Genomic DNA, 21,929 nt, shown 5'->3' with positions numbered 1-21,929 from the left:
ATACAACAGCACCCAGAGACACGACTCCCACAATGAAGAAACATGGGGTAGCAAGGAATTAAGCTAGTGCTTTGCCTTCCAAAAAAACTGAATGATACATCACCTGGACTACACTGAGGAGTGTTCTCAGATCAGCAGCTTAGTTCATGACTGCCATTTAACATGTTTGTGCAAAATGTGAAAATGATCCGGCTTGATTATTTGGCCACGCTGTGTCAATGGCGAGTTGAAAGCCTGGTGCCAAGCTCTTCCGTGGCTTCTATTTTTATTTACGGCCTCCCGTCGAATGCCTAATGTCTTTAAAGTATCTCAGAATTGGACAGCGTCAGATAGTTACATTTTGCACACTAGAATATGGCCTCATGACCATGCTATGGCTGTTAATATATGACAATATGGCCTTTTACAGTAATACTGCAGCAAAGGCAAAGTAACAAGAAACACTTTAGATGGTAAATTTACTTGAAATGTTACATCCCTTCCCATACATTCTTTCAGGAGATGAAATGAAAAAGACATAAACATTGAAGAAAATATTCAACAAAACTGGAGGAAATTACACTCAAAACTGGAACAAACAATTACAGTATATCAAGGGTGTGTCAAGTTTGCTCGGACTTACCTTTTTGTGGATGGTTTTTGGGTCAACATCTATCACAACGATGTCCCGCAACCTCGCAAAGACATTCGTCTCTTTAGCCTGGACGAAAACAGAACCATCGATCCCTGAAAGGAAAAAAAAAAAGAAGAAAAAAACAGTTGTTGCTTCTGTGCTTTCCACTTCATCATAGTTTGAATACAACTGAATACGCATGACTCGAGCATTCCAAACCATGTGGCCTGAACTCAATCAAAAGCTCAGGAATCATGAAAATTAACTTTCCAAACTGATAATGAATAAAACACGGAAACTGTTTCTCATTGACTGAGCAGGAATGATGACTGCGTTAAGCGGAAAGGCGTGTTCAGTTCGCCAGCCCTTCTCCTACCCTGGATTCGGATGTCGGCGATGCTGCGTCGGTCATCGCAGACCTCGACCCGGAATGACCCCAACACGGCGAAAAGTTTGAAGTTGAAGACATTCTTGTCTTTGGAGCTCCTGGAAACTGCAACAGAGGGAGGCACAGTGCAACAGAACAGTAAGGCCTACTGAAAGCAACAGCTTGTTACATCCTGATGAGTTGTAGTCATTCAAAATGATTGGATAAAGGCTATGGCTATTTGTACCGGTATTTCCGCTGCCTCCTTTGTCCACCTGTTTCTTGGACTCCTTCTCCACAGCGGCGGTGAGCTCTTTGGGCAGAGCAGCGTTCAGATAGTTGATGGTGGAGAGCAGTGCTTTGGTGTGCAAGAGAAAGTCCAAAGAGGAGAACTCCACCTGGGATCAAACACGAGGGACAGTTTCAACAAAGCAAGCGTTCATCTCATTTTATATCACAGAAATTCCACACAGGTGTGAGGGGCAGGGCTTATCCCCACATTTTAACAATCGGGTGATGCCATATGTGGCTGATTGCCACCAACGGATGCAGCTTGTTGTAATGCATATTTTACCAAGTGATTCAAAGACAGCAGACTGATGTCAATACCTATAAGAAAAATCAGGAAAGTGCTCTGATAGAGCCTCACACTAAAGAGATTAAGCTCTACATATCGTATTTAAGCAAGTAATCATTAATTGAACATGTGAGTTTATATATAGCATAAATATAGCTCCCAATAAATGTTCAGCAGATGAAACACAAAATGTCTTTAGGCCGTTCTCTAGAGCTGGACAAAGGATGCAGAGCACACAGTCAGAAATCTTCTTAAAGAACGGTGGTGTTTCATGAGCAACATAGAAGCGGTGCATCAACAAACTGCCATTCAGGCAACACACAGCTTGGGAACTGGCTTCCGGTAGTATTTCTAATGCTATATTTAATTGCTCATATTGTATTTACTTAATATACACACTGCTGCATTCATTTTGCTAAATGTGACACAAGGGAAACATTCATTCTGTTTGGTACATTTGGTAGCACAGCATTATCAGTCCTGAAATATGTCCTGTTTGTTTTTTCTGCCGTTTCCTCAAAAGCAAATATCACAACAAAACGCTAATGCTCAGCTGTTAGGGTTACCAAAGAGTCAAAAGCATATTAATAGCCAAGCAGCATTAGAAGTAGATATTTGGTACTGCCAATGGAGACTATTTAACCCCAGCCTGGGGGGGGGGGGGTAATCACAGTTAAAAGGGGCTATATAGCGTGGCTCCAGTCAACTTGGTAAACAGAAACACCAAAAAAAACACAGCGCCATGGTCCGGTTTCCAACTGCATCAATGGGCTCCCCGGAAACCGTAATAAAACAGGACTCCACCACTCACCTTCAACGTTTGCTCAGTGTTATCGAACAGAGACTGGAAGTTAGGCCCATTTGCGTCGGCCTGAAAGAAACAGCACATTAATAAAGCAAAACTGCAGAAACAACGGTGGTTTGCTTGCCTCTTCTCACATTTCAATAAAAATGAACCAACAACGTGCATATGCGAGACCACTTACATCTAAAACCGTTCTGAAAAGAGAGATTGAGAGAATGGTGGCAGTAGAGCGGAATACTTACTTTGATGTACTCCACTTTTAATAGGTCTGATCCATGTTTGTCGGAGGAGCTGATTAAATGAAGTGGCTGGTTTTGAACATCTGAAACAAAAAAGCAAGATGTTTAGAGATCCTTTCAAGGATTATATCCAACAGCCTTCCATTAATAACCACCCTTTCCTTTAATAACCACCCTTTCCGATATTAACCACTTTTTCCATTAATAACCACCCTTTCATTTAAAAACCACCAGACCTGCTTCCCCTGTGACGAGCAGTTGGCACGACCGGGTACAAAGAAGAGTCACAGCATAACAAAGCCATTCAGAGAGATGGGCTGTTGAATGAATTAATCTGACGTGTAATGTGGAGACGGACTGGAGCACCACCGTTACGTATGCAACAAAACCATTCCCAAAAAAGAAAGCCTCCCACAAGCCAACATCGCCTTCGAGCTTCAATTCCAGTGTGTCATAGCTCCACGGACCAGGGTGGGCCTACCCCTGATCTCGCAGTAATCCAAGCTGACTTTCCGCAGGTAGGAGGTGATGGCGAGGTCAAAGGTTCTCATCTTGCCCTCGGCCCCCAGCTGGGACACGCCCAGCGCCAGCACCGTGTTTTCCTGGTCTGCCTGCCTCGTCAGCTCCATCAGAACCTGGAGGAGGAGCGGATCAGTTGGACCAGCATGGCAGCAAAAGACCCCTCAGCGAGCCTGAGTCTTAGGCCTCAAGTCAATAACAATTACACTAACCTGGTCTGATGTGGAACGGGAACTACTTTCTGACAATTTAAATAGTCTTAGGCCTTCACGTCAATAATAATTGTACTAACCTGGTCTGATATACAACTAGAACTACTTTCTGACAATTTCAATATTCTTCAACATTTCTGGCAAGACACCTCAGAGAGCCTGAATCTTAGGACTTCAAGTCAATAATAATTGCACTAACCATAGGAGTAATAGACTCTGTCTTATTGTCAATAGGTGCCCCTGGTCTAATGTAGAACTGGAACAACTACTTTCTGACAAGTTAAATATTCTTCAACATTTCTGTATGTAACAAAGCACAGACAGAGACAAGCTAAAAGGAAAATACTGATTTGTTCCAGAAGAGTTGAGAGCATCTAACCCTTAATAGTTACCCACTGCCAGGATATGAGCGTTTACTTATTTAGGCTCTGTGGTATAAGTTAAAGCATACGTTTAAGAAACCTTAAATGTGTTAAATTTGGACTTATCCCAACAGACCATGCTCTGCTAACATGCCTCTATCTTAGGGGTGAAGTTATTTCAGTTAAATTTAGAACCAACATGCCTCTTTGACTTCAAACTTAAACTGCACTTCAGTCAGTTCCTCTGATGGGGTCTTCTGTGCATCTTCACCCTGTGACCTCTCACTCGCATCTTCATCAGAATCTGCAAGATGGCCCGAAGGTGATTATTAAATGATATATTGCTGTAGGTATGCACTCGTTTCACCACAACAATTGAGAACTTGCTTTTACAGTAAACAGCAATGGGACTGTCACACACTGGCCTAATAAAACCTGGCCTCCTATCCAAATATGAGCCTCCTATCCAAATATGAACCAGGTCCAGCCATGTTCAGCTGCTACCGTCATTACCGTCAATGTAATTTGCTATTCAAATAGGGAAAAATGGTATGGGGAAATGGAGCACACTCAGCTGCACCACATCCTGCATCCTGGTTTGGCAGCCCTATTTTTCCGGCAATTTGTTTGTTACGGCCATTTAGTCAGGTGACCATACCTTGCACTGTTTGATGATGCCATGGGTGAATTTTTATTCACACTATTTGAATGAATTACACAGTGCTTGAAACATAGTAACTCCTATACATTTACATACAACCAGGTATTCTGGAGAATAGGCCCAATTCTGGTTGGTCATACTCTGAATAAGCCTTTCACAAGTACTATGACATAAGGAGGTCAAGTGACAGCCCTGTATACATACCCCAAGGTATATTAACTGAGAGATATTCTCAATTTTGTTAATTTTTTTTTTCTTTTTGCACTCTTGCAAAATAGCTTATTGTGAACAGTCAATTATCTTATTGTGAACATCAATATCTTTTCAGCAACTTTTTTGAAAGAGATCACTGTTACAGTGTTTTCTCCTGTCCAGAAAGTGTAAAATATTCATCCCTTTCATTACTGACAGGCAGACTTGTGCCTTGCCATGGCTGCACATACACATACATGTTTTTTTTAATCTCTCTACGACAGCTGGCTAGGGAGTGCATTAGGTCTGAAGATTCCATGCAACGGGTCATATTCATATGACTCATATGACCTACTCAGAGCACTCGAAAGTTCAGGGTAACATCACTAAGAATACATTAATATGCATGTAAAACATGATCAATGAGCAAGTTGACCTGTAGGGACTGCACCTGTGTTGAGTGCACACTACACAACAATATACAGGTCTGCTCGTTCATGTAAATATTTTATTTTGTTATACAGTATATGGCAAGAGTCTTTAGTCATTACCAATGTGACAGGTACATGAGTTTCTCTCATATTCTTGATTAAAAAATAAAAAAAAATAAAGTCATATCCAGCAGGGGTAGCTGTTGTACCATTAAGACAGAATAACTGACCTCTGTGCTCCTGAGATACCACACACACGAACATCTGTACAATGCATTACTGTATTACATGCATATAAGGGCAAAGTGATGCAACATGTTCACATATTATTATTAACTACATACATCCATTGCATATAATATCTTAAAGTTAATACATCTGCAAAATTAAGGCGCAAACCTGTTTCGATGACTTCTAGGAGGGCCGAAGGATCCAGGCTAAGCATTCGAGGCCTGACTTCAGTTAAGGGCACAGCAAGCACCTGAACAAGAAGTGGTTAGCAGTCATAACCTGGGAGATCTGAGGTCATAATCAATCCAATTCAAAATTGAGTACAACGTACAAGGGATTCCCCATCACAGTGCAATACAGGCAATGCCATACTAATGCAGAGAGTTCAGAGAAAACGATTAGCGCTATCCATAGCTGGCAGCTGCGCGATCGCACATTTTCATTAATAATAAATTCTGTGGGCACCCCTTTCATCACCTTTCAAAAGACATTTGAACTTTTATTACAGTGTAATGGATTTATTTATGCATTGATTGAATTAATTCACCACATCCAAATGCAAGAGTTCCTTTAAACGACGCGTGCAAAATTCGGCGGTGATGAAAGTGTCTTTCAGAAGTGGCGGCACGGCACAGAGACCCACCAAATTAATTAACACCTGCTATTAAGTACAGCGTGTTCCCAAATTTCTGCTTTCAGGATGTTCACACCTATCTACACTTGAATCTCTTTAGTCACAGCCAACGCTTATGATTTAATCAAATTTAGCATTCGCCATGCATATTTACCAAGCCAAGACAGTGCTAATGCTACTGTAACAACATTAATGCTAGAATGAACTCTTTCTAGCATTAAACGGTCATTGAAAGGTACATTAGTGTTCTAAGAGAACAGCTCTAGGTGCCCTTGAAAGTCCTGTATATGCAGTGAGCTGACCTTTCCTGTGGGGGTGCTTGGGGTGGAGGACATCTGTGGCAGGGGGATACTGGTGACCAGGTCAAAAACCCCTTGGATCTTCTGGTCCGATATCTTAACATGCAGCAGCGGAAGCTCGCCGGACACTTTGAACCTGTGCGACAACCAACCAGCCATTTGAAAGAAGCTCCTTCAGGATGAAGATTTTGCGCTGTGAAAGATTCAACACTTGTGCACACGGAAGAGCTATGAATGCCTGAGGCTGCACCATAGCTGCATTCACATGTACTATAGACTGGGATCAGTCTTTTGAAAACTCAGCCACTTGAAAGCAACTTCTTCAACATCAAAATTTCACATCTGTAGAACGCAGTTCAAGCTTATTGTGACTGAGGCATTCATTAATACTGTAGTTGCTTTGATATATACAGTACAGGGCTTTCAAAATCCAGGTCAATACCTAGAACTGAACTGTGATAGGCTGAAATAGTATAGTGCTTGCATTATGTATCACATGATGAAGAAGTGACAAAGAATACTGGATATGAATCATAAAATATCAGTGTCCATAAATTGGATTGTGGGGATATACATATATATATATATATGTATATATATAGTATATATTACAGTTTCACTGGAATGTAAGGGTAAAAATATTATAAAATTGCAACTCTTGCCTGTCATCTGATATTCTAACTCATGCTTCATCATGTAGATACTGGTGCATTTAGTATTTATTTATAAAGTAATAGTTTTTTAAGCTGGAGAAGGTCAGACCTGGGCATCCTGGCGTCTTTGTCCACCATGCATTTGGCCAGCTGGACCTTGAAGTCCAGCGGCTGGAGGATGTGCTGTGTGGAGGAGCCCTGCAGGCGAGCGCGTTCCCACTCATCCCCTGTGGACGCAAGTACAGCGTGATCACATATACAGCCACCCGACCCCATAAACAGCCTTTCATACCAATAAGACAAATCAAAATCACGTTTTAAAAGTGGAAAGATATGCAAATGGTTCTTCTACCAAGCTACTTAATGTGCATGAGTTCAGTGAATTCACATCCTAATTATTGTGACATTTAAGCAACCCACATGTTTTTTGCTGGGGTTTCCTGGAATTGGCAAAACGAGGCGAGGGAACAATTTCCCAGGTTGACACTGTTCATGATTGCAGTTTGTCTGACTGATTTAAGGAAACCCATTGACATGAAAACTGTGTAGAGGGTTTTCTTAAATCCTACTCAAAGCTGAAGAAAAAAAAAGATTTTAAATGTGAAAACAACAGGAAATGACAGAAGAGTCCTGCTATCACAAGCTGCAGATGAAAGTGAAGCCTGCTACCCGGACAAATCCCAAACACGATTGGGCAGAACCTGGACCCACCTGATTTGCTGTAGAGCACTTGGACACTTCGAAGCTCAAGAGAATATCTCTCATAAGCTCTGTCCATTATCTCCTCCAACGAGGAGAAGCTGGCAGACACCTGCTGGTGGCTTGCCTGGTCCACACTGTTCAGCTGCAGAACACAGTTTTAAGGATATGATTCACCCTACAACAGCTATACAAATGCATAGGCAAAGAAATGGTTTTACACCCACCTGTAAACTACCAAAGTCTAATATCATCAGGTCTGACTTCTTATCATAGAAGCCTGTCTTTGGCAGCAGCAGGTATGATGGTTTCAGATCGATCCTGAGGTCCAGAATTTTTCGTGTTTCGATTATATGTGAAAGACCTAGTGATGATAAGCAAAAGAATTCTCAGAGCGGCCATGGGCAAACTAAAAATTTTTGAGTAAACACAACTCTGCTTTTAGTCTTAATTCAGAGTATATAAATATTAATGTTTTGAGGTATTCACTGCTCTGTGTGATCAAAGAATATTTGAATAATTACAGTCATGCTACACTGACACAATCATACATTTGTATTTTGCCTTTGTATCTCCTTGTATTTGGTCTATTGGTGTGTTTGGACAACAATACATAACACATTGAATAAAATATAAGTCAACAAATAAATCAATAATGTACCAGTAGCAGTCTTCTCTTTAATCTCCTCCAACTTCATGAGAGTGGCAGACGTCAGCACTTCTAAATCCACCCCTTTTTCTGTCTTGAAGAACTCAGCCATGCTATTTACTGTCAGCTGATGGAAACATTTGAAACAAGTTAAAATGAGTGGCTTTGAAATATAACAACGGTTGGTAAAGTTAACCAAACGATATGCAAATGGCGTTGAAGGCTAACAAAGTCTTCAACACAAATTCAATACCTTTGATACATCTGAAGCAAATTCCTGATAGATTACAAGTCCAATTTGTTAAAAGCTTGATATGTTCCTCATGGGTCAGTGTTAGGCCCTCTACTCTTCTGTTGCAAACTGAAGCGCAACCAAATTCCTAGGAACCCCAAAACAGAATGACAGGGGGCAAGGTGGTAGTTCTGCACTCACGGCATCGTAGATTATCTCAACGGGCTGGGACTGAACCGTCAGCAGCTGGTCAGCGCTGCTTTCCTCCGGGTTCAACTCAAACAGGATGCTGAGGAGGGAGGAGGTGGAGTCTCCAACCGAAGCGATGAGGGAGGGAACAGCCCCTTGCTGCTTTAGACCAGTCACATACCAGTGCTCCAGCTTGGCCTCCACTCTGGAAGATCACAGAGAGAATCGAGTGTGAGAGAGTGATGTGCGCACGTTTGTATGTGTGTGTACCAGAGTGCATCTATGCGTGTGTGAGCGTGGAGGACTCATTGGAGGCTGAGACAAAGAGAGGCACGGGTCCAGGTCTGTAAGTGGGGGTGTAAACATCCAGCAGAATGATAAATGAATTGTGTGTCTGCCTCCAGCCCTCAACTTTCACCACAGTGCACAAACTGGGTCAAGTATTGAAAGACTCGACAGTAACGTTACACAATCTCATGAAGATATTCATTAAAATAGGAAATAGTTACCACACCATTTGTCATTATATCTATCGGTGTTGCAACTTCACCTTCATTTCTAAGTAATTCTAAAAAAACACTCAAAAGGTCCTGGAGAAAGTTCTGGCAAACTAGAAATGATACCATGTGATTCAGAGGAGGTGTCCAACCAAACATTTCCCAGAGTTTTCTCTAACAGCACTAGGTCCCTGAAGACTAAGCGGAAGAAAACAAAAGACCAGGACGAGGCCTACTTGATAGCTTGTGCTCCGGGTCTCTGGGATATTGTGGTACTCAGATCGATCATTTGGACTTTGAGGATCTCAGGAACATCAGGCTCTTCTCGCACAGTGATGGAAGTTCTGAACAGCTTGAAGGTCACAATTACAGCCACATACTAAAAAACAAGAATATGGGATTAATGGGATTTGTCTGATGTTTGTGTATTGTTGGACCCCCTTAAAAAGGAGATGTGACATCTCAAGGGGTATTATCCAGCTAATAAATAAATAATTTCAAATAAATACATTATAAATAATGCCCTCACTGGCAGACAGAGAGGGGATGGTGATCTGACCAATCACAAACCTGCTTGGGCAAGGCCAGGTTATGCGAGCTGCCACTGTAGCCAATGGCAGTATAGAGCTTGGCCTTCTCCTCAGCAGTCATCAATTCATCTATGCCTGTGATGAGTAAATAAAAAGCCATTAATGAACAATAGTAAAAAGAAAATCCATTTCACATGCACTGCAGGCATTTTCGCTTCCACATATTTTCGGTCACAATCAAAACCGTTCCAGGGTTAAGGCTATACATAGAGGATCCATTTAGAAATATTCAAATGGAAAATTACTGGTTTTCGTTCACAGTAGATGTCGCTGTGTGTGTGTGTATCCATGTGAATATGCATGTGAGAGCGTGTGCGTGCATATGTATGTGTGCGTGTGTGTGTGTGTGTGTGTTTATGAGCCTGGCAATGTGCATCTTGGCACTCTTTGCGCTGGGTGAGGTAAAACCAAGCTGACTCACTGTCAGACTCCTTGGCATCCTCTTGCTCTTTCTTCTTGCCTTCTTTTTTTCCAAAGAAGCTGCTGAAGAAGCCACCCCCCTGCTTCTGTGCCGCGGCCTTCTTCGCCACCAGCTTCTGCCCTGACCGGATCACCTGGAGCAGGGAGAAGGGGAAACTGACTATAATATATCCTTTCCACACTCATCCTGACAGCAAGAATAGGCAGCACAGGTTATGACAGTGAAGACATACACTATATGACCAAAAGTATCTTGATACCCCTTGGTCTGGGGCTGTTTTTCATGGTTTGGGCTAGCCCCCTTAGTTCCAGTGAAAGTTCTACAATGCTAGCATTCTTGCTTCTAATAGGAATACTTGTAGCAAATATTTTAAGTACCCAGCTCTCAATGGGCTGAATTTAGTCAGCTTACAAAAGCAGCAATGTTGTGCATTGACCCATGTGCACTGAAACCTAAGGGGAAGTGGCCTGAATGTATACATGTTTGTTTGCATACACACGCACACGCACGCACGCACACACACACATACACAAAATATACAAAAAGGAAAACGTGGTGTGAAAAGTGATACAGACCTCCATTTGTGCTTGCTGACGAACTAAGGTAATGTTAAAGACATCAAGGACTTTTTCCAGATCCTGTAGACAAGAAAAAGTTTTTACAAAGTTTCACTTTGTTATTCATAGTGGACGGCAATACTGAGCTCAAAAATATATAATATAATATTATAAATAATATAATAAAAATATATAAAAATATATTATAAAAAAAACTAATAGAATAAAATTTTATATGTATGGGCCAAAAGAGCTCTTCATCCATGATACTATTAGTCCAACCAAGGTGTATAACAGTTATTTCCACCCCACCCACCAAATACAACACAATTAAAATGAAAATCAATTAATTAATTTTAAATACATATATAATAAAACAAATCCCACAAGTACACATTGAAACACATGACGATGATACCAATGATGTCACCTGAATTTGCTTTTCGGCATCGTCCTTGATCTTGCCCTGTGTAAGCTTGGCTTTGTACGCCAGCTTGTAAGCCTTCAGGGTCTGTCTGTGCTTACGGATGTGTGACCACGACCACATCTGTTTGAATCTCCTGATGTGTACTTCTAAGATGCCGTTAATGGCATACATCCACCTGCAAGAGCAACCGCATGGACACCTGTAGCTGCTGAGGGGTTTTCAATTAGCAAACATCACAGCATTCTATCAGTGAAACAGTGATGAAACCTTTGACTGATTCCTGCCTGTTTATTGTGAAACAATGCTCAGCATGACAGCGAATAAGTGAGTACAGTTCAAAGCAGAAGTACAAAGGAGTAAGTGCAGTGGAGTAGATGGTAATCTATTTTGGCTCACCCGGACTTCTGTCTTTTTTACAATGAGCTCATAAATGCTACTGTGTTCACAAAATATTAAACGGCACTGGACAGGATCACCCTTTGTCCAGAGCCACGGACTCACCAGTGCCTTGCATTTCTGTGTACGGGCACGTCTGGCCTATATTTCCTGTATGGACTGTTTTTAACCATACAGTCTATAGATTCAAGGAGGTCAATCATAGTAAGGTACTGCAAAACACAAAAACAGCGCATTAGATAAATACAGCTAGGGGATTTCACGTCAGTGCGACTACAATAATGCAAGGCATTTCTCAGCACTGGGCATTGAATTACATGACTGCTGGGTAAATCCAACCCCTCTGTTGATTTTACCGCTGATTTCTGTTAGCAGAAGACAACGGCCCAAAGGCACACTTCAGAGGAGACATGCGGCGGAAACACACAGCCAGTGAAAAACACCCAAAAGTCAAACATGAAACATGTGCAGTTAAGTACACACAACACGAGGCAGGAAATTCTCACAAAACAATCACACAATAAAGCATGCAAATGCTTTCTCAACAACTGCGTGACATTAAATAATGGTGCTGGCTTCATATTGCTCGCACCTCCAAAATGAACCTTGCCCAAAATGGGCCTCGCCATTCCCTAATACAAAAGCACTTTCACTTATTCTTTTTTTATTGGACATTAAGTAATTCACGGTACTTACTATATCTGGCAATATCTCAGGGTTTGTCTGAAAAAGCAGAGCTTTTTGATTATTCAGAGCTAGTTGATTGACTGTACCTGGGGTTTGGTCATCTCAAATGCAATGTTCTGCACCTCTAGGTGGAGGTTGGCTTTTGGTGAATTCAATTCAGTCTCAGCATTAGGGTTGATGCATATTTTTGCAGAGGCAAAGATTGGCTTGAAAACTGTATATGAAGGAAAGAGGCGAAACAAAATTAATTCTACACTTGCAGAACCATCATATGTGGTTTTCCTGAATGTGGCCTGACTGTGACCCTCTTACAAGCTAAAAGCTAAACATCTGCTAGGTAGACTTTGATACCTTCACAAGCTGTAACTAAATCATTTACTGTCAGAATTTACCTAAATAATTAAATTGGTACAAACTTTACAAAACAGCCAGGGGCTTGAAGGTTAAAATACAGCTTTCTAAGGTTTTAAACAGACAATGATCTACCATGTTAACACAAGACAACACAAATATGTCTGCACGTTCAAAATTTGTGCGCAATAAACCTGTCAAATAAAATTCTCTCCAATATATTTCCCCTTTATTTCATATTATTGGCACAGCAGCTATGTGAGATAAGGCAGGCTGGTTGAATGCATCAGCACAGACAGGAACACTCGTATTAGTGTAGGTGTCTTGAGATAAAAGCCTCTCGTGGACAAAAGAGAGGATTTCCATGGGTTTCCTTGTCTCTTTGCTCTGTTGCCATGGAGAGCAAAAGGAACCCTTCCGGAAAAAAACAGGGGAAAGACAATCTCCCTGTTCTCATGCTAATTTCAATCAGCTTTCTGGGCTCTGCGTACGTACTATATTGATTTTCCTTCAGCTCCTGGTCTTTAGTACTAATTCCTGCTTTCAGCTTGTTCTGCAAAAAAAAATAAGACAAAGGACTCAGAGAGAGAAAAAATTACAAGCACCTTTATGATCATGCACATGCACAGTAACAGATAAACTACAAAAACAGTCCAAATTTTATTCATGTACACAAGACACCTTCATGGATACGCATTGTATATTCACTTTTTTGACCTTTAGCAAACAGCATTTCAAAACCTAAAGCAGCTAATTTTCTACAGAAAAACATCAGAGGTCAAAGTAAGGATTGAACATTATCAATATAACAGTCTGTGACATGTTTTGTCAAGAGGAAGTATTACTTTAAAACAAAATTCTTCAACATACTCCAGTATTAAAACAAGATTTAGGGTTCTTAAAGACTATAATGATCATGTTGTAAGGACACCAAGTTCCTGCACAAATTTCACCCCATGCTACAATAGCACTTACACTCTTAAGAAAGGTACTAACCCTTGTCAAAAAATATCAGTATAAATATACATGTGATACGGAGGTGATGAAAGCTGCACTGAATATGAGAATTGGCAAAACAAATAAATTATATATGTGATTAATGCCCTGGATTAATGGATTTACCTTCCACTACACAAATCCGGAACCCCCCCCCCCACTCGTCCCCTAACCCCGGACTGCACACATACTGGCCACGTCAGGAACCTCTGTCTGAGCTTGGTTGAATGGCCATTAAGAAAACATTACGCATCCTCCTGGAGGGCAATTAGCCTGTCCATCTGCACAAAGGAGTCTTCATAAATCTCTTAAAATGACGTAGGCTGGGGCACCAACTGCAAATAATACTGATTCCAGAGTCAGCCCATCTTAATGGCCACTGCCTGGACTCTCAAACACAGACTATTACATAAAGCTTCCAGGTGAGCAGGTACCATAAAAAAACAAACCACTTGAAGAATGGGGGAGATCTACTTCTTTCACCTTGTAGAGATGGAGCCAAGCTAGCAAAGCTAGCAAGAGAAGGAACCTAAGCTAACTGATCCACTACAGCACCACTGACAAGAGACAAAGCATGGTGACCCAGTACACTACGTGTGTTTGACAGCCATTGACCTCAAACACAATTGTAGCACATGATGTCACGCTGAATGTTTGAGCATCCTTCAACATGCCTCAACGAATGTGCTTATCTTTACAATTTGTAACGATGACCCCCAACTCAGTTAAAAGTACAGGCAGGTATGTACAGGTACAGTATTGTATGCTGCTTGATGACTCAACCAATGACCAGCTGCCAAGTACTGCAGCCAGCTTCAGTACCAATAGCGGGCTGAGGTAGGCACGACATAAAGAATAATGGAAAATAACCGAAACCTGAGCTGAGGAAGCTAACTTAATTCCAGTTCTACAATGCGAAAGGGCTATAATGAGCCAGACTGATTCCAGCTTTATAATGAAAAAGGAGATAAAAAAATACTGACTGTGACCTGGCCAGGTCCAAGTGCTATATGGTTTAAAAGTGTATACTACATTGGCCATCCAGGTTGTCTGGTCCCTCTAGTTTAAAATGTATACTGGAGAGGTGATGAGCACGAGGCAAAACATGTTCTCCATGTGATGAGAGAGGGAGCAGCTCCTCTGCATAGCACCCAGCGGTGTCTAATTTCTCTTGTTACAGCATATAGCTGGTGATGACTGATCACATGACTGATCCTTCATTTCACACCTTTGAGAGCACTGATTACAGTAACGAGCCCCGATTCCACTGCCATGCAAACAAGCTGACACACTGACAAATGAAAACAAAATGTACTATCTAAACAGACAGTCATACCCTGCTTGCGTAGGAGATGTTCATAACTTTGACGCTAACACTAACGGCAGCTATAACCAGAACAAACTGAACTCTAATCCTGTTTGAGAGACTAGCAGGGAAGACGTCATACCATGGATAGGACTATTTGGATGAGGCAGCTATTTCTGAGAATATTTTTCTCTGGCCAGAGACAACACTACCTGTACTGTATCCTGTATAGCATTAAAATGGCTATTGGACATCCACCAATAATTCACTGAATGTAATGTCAAGCATTTTTTAAAGGTGAACCATGTGAGCAATGGGATGAACACATGGCCATTTCAAAAGGAGCAGCTGATTAAAAACAATGACACAACAGACTGAGCTAGACAGGTTAATCTTACCAATAATGTTTGCTGAGCAACAATATCAATATTACCATTTATTATGATACCATTTCATTGTACTTCTTCATTTTTTGAGACTCCTTTCCAGAACAAATAAGGCAATGTCAGTTGTGGTAACCACATAAAAACCCGAGAGCCACTTCCTGTAACATCAGAAGAGCTATGAAATTAGCTGTCTGGTGGCTGCCTGCTGCAGTAACAATGTTAAGCTGTAAGAATGTATCAGAGCTGTTTTTCAGGACTGTAAGCAAAGGAGAAATACTGAGTCAGTGGGAGCTGGCGTTCAAAACAAGTAGCACTTCTCAGAATAACATCCATGGAATGGCCTCCACCAGAGCCCTCACAATGGCACTGTAATGGGACATCCATGTCATTCTACAAATACATTATTATATTCAGGATCTGCTCAGCTCCTGTTGAGTGCAGTATGTAGGCAGAACCCGCCCCCCCCCCCCCCACCACTACACTAAAAGCAGTGTGAGTATACAGAGGAAATGAGATGTACTTGCTGCCCTCATCCAGAGACAGAATGTCAATGAAGAAAGAGCTTCTACAAGCACATGTCCCAGTGCCATTAGTGTTAAGGCAAACACAAAACTATCCTGTAGTCTTCAGACTTTCTATTCGATCCAAACCCTCATATACCTCAGCCAATATACTGTACGCATACATACATATAAATCTGGCCCTCAAATTAAATTTCCAATCAAAGGAATTACAGTTATGAGCAAAATGAACAATCAATCATGACATGCCAAACCACATCTCCCAAACTGATGCGAAGGATTTAGGGGAAAAAAAACCTCAGATACAAACCGAATGCTTACAGAAGCCAAATCAGATTGGAGGAAGCAGCGTGTACTGTACATTAGTTTTATGTACAGACCGCAGTCACATGGGCTCTATACAGAGTACCTGTTGACTGAGGTGGCTACACAGCCCTTGGCAGGTGTGTGAGGGACCAGCTACAGGTACATGCACGCTAGGCATACCACCATGGATCCTATGTCTTGCAGGCAAATGTGTTTATAGAGACTATGCAGGTTTGCAAGTCTTTCTTACCCATATTTTATTTATTTATTTATTCACTTAATTTAATTTAGTTAGTGTTCAGTTGTAAAAATGGAAATCATATACATCCCAAGCAATGTTATACTGGCTGAGGATTTCCACTAACTGACTGCCGGTTAAAAACACTATGAGGTCCATAAGCCATCAGCAGGCACACTGAATGTATCTCAGATATTTCTTTGAAAATTCTTGTTTTTAAGGGCTTTAAAGGAGAGTCAATCAAACTCATTTCAGCTTGTGGATAAATCAGGTTTCATTATTTTATATTATAATATATAAATTGCCTATTAAAAGTTATGCTTTCTATACAGTAGGCCAGAAAGGTATTTTATGCGTTTTGTAGTTTTTTGTTTTTTGACTGTGCTGTAATGAAATATATTAAATAATAAATAAATAAAATATGGGACATTGCATTTTCTTTACAGCAGATACCTAATTTCATTCATAACAAATTATTTCATATGATATAAAAGTCCACAGAGAATTCTGATCAGCAGCTGAGATCATTAGGTCAAAAATATAAACGTTGCCGGTACTACCCTATACCAGGTAGTACCGGCGACGTGTTCTTTACACAAGACATTCTGTAGCAATGATCTCAGCCCCAGTAGCTAACAGCCTGACTCATCCAGAGTCAGTGGGCTTTACGCATACAACGCCCCCTGTTAACTCAAAGGCATGCTCCTTCCGATTGAAAAAGCGCATGAGGCCAGTTCTTACTGACTGGATCTACAACTGAATTTGGCTCACATGAAATTCAAAGAATAAACACATAAGCAGAGATAGGGTAATTGTGAATAGTCAGATAATGCGCCTTACCACTATCTCGTCCCATGAGCCTCTGTAGAACATCGAACTGTGGACATTCCAATAGGCACACAGGCATTCTAAACGGCCCAGCTAGAACAGAACACAGTTAGTACATTCCTTCCAATCCAATTTATATGCCATACAGATGCCACAGAACTAGTACATTCAAGGCATTTTGGTGAAATTTGTCATCTAACTACTGACAATGCATTTGAATGCTCTTGAAAAGCCTGATTACAGTTCTCGAGTATTCAGAACTACCCACACAAATAACAGTGTAAATGGCATAATTAACGGCAAGAGAGCAATAGCAAAATAATCCATTAAATGTATGTGCAAGACTTCCTTTTCCAAAATAAAAAGGTTACTATAGTTACCTTGTAGATGATTTTGGCTGCTTCGTTCAGTATACAAGCCTTCCAATTCTCATCTGTTGTCTAAACAAAATATTATAGGAAGATTTTGAGAATTTTGACAACATTTTGGCAACAGCCTACTTATGGCTCTTTATCTGTGTTTCAACAGGTCAGCTCCATATAGACAGACACAATTGTTCTTTTTTACATAGCATACATGCACATGCCGATTTGCCCACAGGTACTAAACTCCCACAGCTTGGATAAAAATGAGCTCCATTTGCTTTCTAAAACTAGGTAATGGGATGATTTAATACACAAGTTCATCAGAGTAAAAAAATAATAGGTCTATGTGCTTAGAAAAGACTTGTACTGTACTGTGGTGTGTAGGAAAAAAATTCTAATTTAGACAATGAGGCAGTTTCCAGATTAATCCTCACCTATTAATACACTCACTATGACAGCAGTCAGTGAGTGAGGGCTGCTAAAGTTACGTGTGTGCCTGAGGTAAACAGACTCAGGTAGAGCGACCCATAGCCCCGTCTGCGCACATATTCGAGCGTGAGACGGCACCCTGCATGGCTGCCCTGATGTGCCCTCACGTGGCGTGGCGTGGCGTGGCGTGGCATGACGCGTGGGCCTGACGCACTCTAATATTTACACCCCTGTGTTACTTCCACCGGGCCTAACCTGGCGCTCAGACAACAGCGTTCAGTCTTCGTTATTCCGAATAACTCAAATAACCTCCGCACACCACAGCTTGCAGGCCACCAGTGTTGACATTGCTGTTAAAAGCCTATTAATGAGTGTACATCTGCTTTTTTTTTTTTGCATAACTTAACCCTTCTCCAAATGTTCAGGTTGTAACTGCACGTATGCAATAAAAACCTGTTCTGCAAACAGTGCCATGCCCCCAAAATAACAAGAACAATGTTTCAAAGATACTAACGAAGATAGTAGGTGCACCTAAAGATCTACTGCTAAAAAACATTGCCTTTGTTGTACAACCAATAAGCAGTGTACAGTACGTTCTTCCCTTCAAATCTAACCCAGCACCAGTTCTGACATTAAGACGTGTTTATCGCATGTCGTGGATATTTTTGGCACACAAAACCCCCCTTCCACTGCAATCACCCTATACATAAAGTAGCCTTAATCCAAAACATTTTATAAAGATGGAGCAGCATTGAATTAAAGCGTAAGATGCTATACAACACCTGCAGGCTGAGCTCGCCGAGGGTGACGCCCATGGAAAGAGGCCGCTGGGGGTCTGACACCTGGGGGGGGTCAAAGCAGACGGGTGTGAAGCGCAGGCACACTGGGTGAGGGGGAGCAATGACCCGCCCCCTCCGGCGCGCGAAGGGGAAGACGAAGGCGGCGACTCACGTCGTCCTCGTATCTGACGTGGATGCTGGTGATCTTCACTTGCAGGTTCTTGATGACTTGCGTGGCCATCTTCTCGGCGAAAGTGTCCTTCTTCTCGTCTTGCGTTTTGTCTGAAAAGTCGGCACGATGTTTAGAGGGCTGTGCGGACACGTTACATCTTAGCCTTCGGCAAGTTTGGCCCATGGGACTACTGCGCTCACATTACATTACTACGCGCAATGCAGAGGGACAGGAAAGAGAGGAACTGCTCATACAAACGTCATCAAAACTCTGACAATACAATGCATTAGAAGATAGCATCTCATGAAAAGAAGACAGAGAACACAGCGGATGAGGCCTGAATTCAATCAAAAACTGCCCTTAACCTTTACTCACAAATGAATGAATGTGTTGTTGTATTCCGTAAAAAGACCATCAGATGACTTTGACAATTCAATTAGTCACGTTGTGGTTATTATCAAGTCAAAGGACTAATCCTACCTGAATCCTGAACATAATTTTATTTCCTGTTTACAAGCTCTAAGCTCAAAGTTCTACAGTACCATCTGAGTAAGAGAGTCAACAGCACTAATGCCCTGTGACAGACAGTCTAGAGGGTAACACAGATCAAATGCAACACATCACCTACCTTGCTTGTGCTCATGCCGTTTAGATTTCTTAAAAGGTTTTTTTTTTTGCTTTTTTTGTTTACTTCCTTTTTCAATATTCAACGCAAGCAATGAGAGAGAGAGAGATGAATTAATATCTCAGCCAAGCAGAGAAACCCGAGGCTCACTTGAAGTAACAAGGAATTAACAGAAAAATATGTAAAGGTTGAAGGACAAACGAATAAGACATTTTCTGAAGAAAAATGTACGAAAAAATACACTTACTGCACAGAAGAGAAGGATCATTCATAACAATCAGGGCTTTTATCATGCAATATAATATCAGTTTACAGAGTAAATAATATTCACTCTGATCTATGAAACTAAAATAATGTCCATAAATACATTTATTTTTCCACAACTGGTGCAAAGTTATTATCGTTATTGTTATTAATAACCATGTACCAAGTGCATCTGTGTGCCTTGGCAACACAATACTGAGGGTTTCTCATGAAAATTAAGCTGAATTCAATTTAACGAGATTAAAAAGACATTCATAGACAATAAACACTGAGCACCATTGGTAATTCAAATGGTAAAATAGTTACAAGGGGGAGAAGACATTTCCAGGCATTGAACAACTTAGGCTTCCATTATATTTCAAGATATTTTGGAGGCTAAGGAAAATGCCAGTTAAAAATGAAACACATAGTTTTTTCTGATACAATTTTATTTAAGTCTCTCATTTCGGCCACATGCGAAAAACGGCGGGCACAGCCACCCGTCTGATGCTCCGTGGTGCTGTACCTACCGTGCTGGGCCTCCTTGTACACATAGCTCTCCAGATCGAACAAGAACTCCCCTGACTGACAGCCTTGGTCCAGCGTAAGCACAAAAGGCAAAGAGCAGAGAGCACAGGGGTTAAGCCCGTCCGCACGGAGAACAGCCGTCCGTGAGGTCAGAGGTCAGAGGTCATTCTCACTTCCGCACGTGACACACACCCGGAACTACAGGGCTCGGAATTACGGTGACGCACTCAAAAGGAACCGCGCCGACCTGTCCATCTGACGCTATGACGCGACGATGCACGTTTTCCATCATTGTCAACGGGGTTTCAATGGCAATAATTAAATTTACCTTTTCAAGGGCTGCCCTTGCTCTAAGGTTTCTCCCTATGGCCCTCCATTCTCCCACTGCATTAGCGTAGCGACTGAAAGACCACTTCTGATCCATTACAGTCAATTTAGCGACCTTGAACCAACTATGACATGTTATGATTGTAGGAATGGGGCAGGTAAACATCCATTTTGTATAAACTGAATTCTATATTTACATTTGTACAAAAGAGTACCATAAAATGGATCTTTTGTCTGTATATTTTTTAATATTCAAGAAATATATGTCCCAAACTCAATTCTTTCAAACAAAAAACCTCAGATAAACCAGCGCTTGGAAACAACTGTACTCCACAAACATAGCCCGAGGAACAGAGCCGTTTAATTCAGAGAAATTCTGACAAAACTACAAAATCTATGCGTTTCTACCAAACTGGGCCAAAACATATAAATGGTCATAATCTCTGTCCTGTTCTGGGCGTCGATATGTATGTCATAAATAAAACCCTTGAAGAATGAGGCGAAGGTTATCAGTTCAATCAGGAAGAATATGCAAAAATATCAGTGCAACTCCCCACAGCACTCAAGCCACTGACACAGGAGCCGTGAAAAACGACACTCCTAATCAGAGCTGACAACAAATGTTGGTCTCCATGGTGACCACATCTCACAAATTAAGGCAAAAAATGTTCTGATGTCATCAAGCTTCTACATTTAAAATATTCTATTCTTGAATAAGTATCTATCCATAGGTCCTTAGAAAGCAGAGGTTGCTCTTCATCTTGTAAGGACTGAAAGGCTGACTGAACCAGTATGCATTGACCAGGCTTCCACCAATCAGAGACACGTTCAGAAAATACTGCTCAGTCCAGGTCTCACATTGAAACCATTGTGAATTCATAGGAGTCTGTACTCATACACATCTGTGAAGCACGGATTGTGGTAATGAATATATGTGTATGTATTAAAAATAAAAATGTTGATCACAAAAATGACTGTGGTAATGTAGGCTAAGTGCCACTGGCAAACCAAGAGAGGATGAAGCTGAGGTTGAGGACAGAACTGGCTGTTTGCTCTATCAGTAATCTACCCACTGTTCAGGGCCTGTGTCCATCATCCCCATCTAGTGGTGAAACAAGGTACTGGTATTATTCTCAGGGAGCTGCTCACTGAGCGACAGCCCAGGGCTACACTTCCATTAGCCGTGCATGAAAGCATACAAACAGCCAAGCATTAAGCACGTCTAAAGGCAGCGACTAGGCTTCAGGAAGCCGTTTCTCTGAGATTTCAATGTGATGAATCACAGGTCTTTCCACTCTGTTTGTTACGTCCTTTTTCCCAAAAGGCTATTACCTCTAATGAACATGCAACCAAGGTGAGCGTGGGACATTTGATCTCTAGGGAAGCTGCC

At 41.4% G+C, this 21,929-nt stretch overlaps 1 protein-coding gene across 7 annotated transcripts in view; it reads right to left on the bottom strand.

Moving 5' to 3' along the window:
* Positions 1 to 21,929, bottom strand: part of vps13c (vacuolar protein sorting 13 homolog C) — a 77,734-nt gene that overhangs the window by 37,120 nt on the left and 18,685 nt on the right. For 3 of the 7 annotated variants that reach the window (XM_035416752.1, XM_035416757.1, XM_035416758.1), the window contains exons 6-33: positions 20,215 to 20,277; positions 19,445 to 19,510; positions 18,817 to 18,926; positions 18,648 to 18,707; positions 17,452 to 17,511; positions 17,084 to 17,164; positions 12,986 to 13,043; positions 12,226 to 12,353; positions 11,558 to 11,664; positions 11,060 to 11,231; positions 10,648 to 10,710; positions 10,073 to 10,205; positions 9,632 to 9,726; positions 9,298 to 9,440; positions 8,577 to 8,769; positions 8,156 to 8,270; positions 7,722 to 7,858; positions 7,507 to 7,639; positions 6,905 to 7,022; positions 6,146 to 6,278; positions 5,378 to 5,459; positions 3,898 to 3,998; positions 3,083 to 3,236; positions 2,605 to 2,684; positions 2,369 to 2,428; positions 1,228 to 1,378; positions 990 to 1,106; positions 623 to 726 (exon numbers count right to left, since the gene is read on the bottom strand). In XM_035416752.1, coding sequence (XP_035272643.1) covers positions 623 to 726; positions 990 to 1,106; positions 1,228 to 1,378; positions 2,369 to 2,428; positions 2,605 to 2,684; positions 3,083 to 3,236; positions 3,898 to 3,998; positions 5,378 to 5,459; positions 6,146 to 6,278; positions 6,905 to 7,022; positions 7,507 to 7,639; positions 7,722 to 7,858; positions 8,156 to 8,270; positions 8,577 to 8,769; positions 9,298 to 9,440; positions 9,632 to 9,726; positions 10,073 to 10,205; positions 10,648 to 10,710; positions 11,060 to 11,231; positions 11,558 to 11,664; positions 12,226 to 12,353; positions 12,986 to 13,043; positions 17,084 to 17,164; positions 17,452 to 17,511; positions 18,648 to 18,707; positions 18,817 to 18,926; positions 19,445 to 19,510; positions 20,215 to 20,277 — 3,017 coding nt within the window. The remainder of the gene's footprint in view (positions 1 to 622; positions 727 to 989; positions 1,107 to 1,227; positions 1,379 to 2,368; positions 2,429 to 2,604; positions 2,685 to 3,082; positions 3,237 to 3,897; positions 3,999 to 5,377; positions 5,460 to 6,145; positions 6,279 to 6,904; positions 7,023 to 7,506; positions 7,640 to 7,721; positions 7,859 to 8,155; positions 8,271 to 8,576; positions 8,770 to 9,297; positions 9,441 to 9,631; positions 9,727 to 10,072; positions 10,206 to 10,647; positions 10,711 to 11,059; positions 11,232 to 11,557; positions 11,665 to 12,225; positions 12,354 to 12,985; positions 13,044 to 17,083; positions 17,165 to 17,451; positions 17,512 to 18,647; positions 18,708 to 18,816; positions 18,927 to 19,444; positions 19,511 to 20,214; positions 20,278 to 21,929) is intronic. The other 4 variants (XM_035416755.1, XM_035416756.1, XM_035416759.1 and 1 more) reach the window with 2 other exon arrangements.

This window comes from Anguilla anguilla, chromosome 5, assembly GCF_013347855.1.
Source record: "Anguilla anguilla isolate fAngAng1 chromosome 5, fAngAng1.pri, whole genome shotgun sequence".
Classification (NCBI taxonomy): Eukaryota; Metazoa; Chordata; class Actinopteri; order Anguilliformes; family Anguillidae; genus Anguilla; species Anguilla anguilla.
This window is presented reverse-complemented; position numbering and strand designations above follow the sequence as displayed.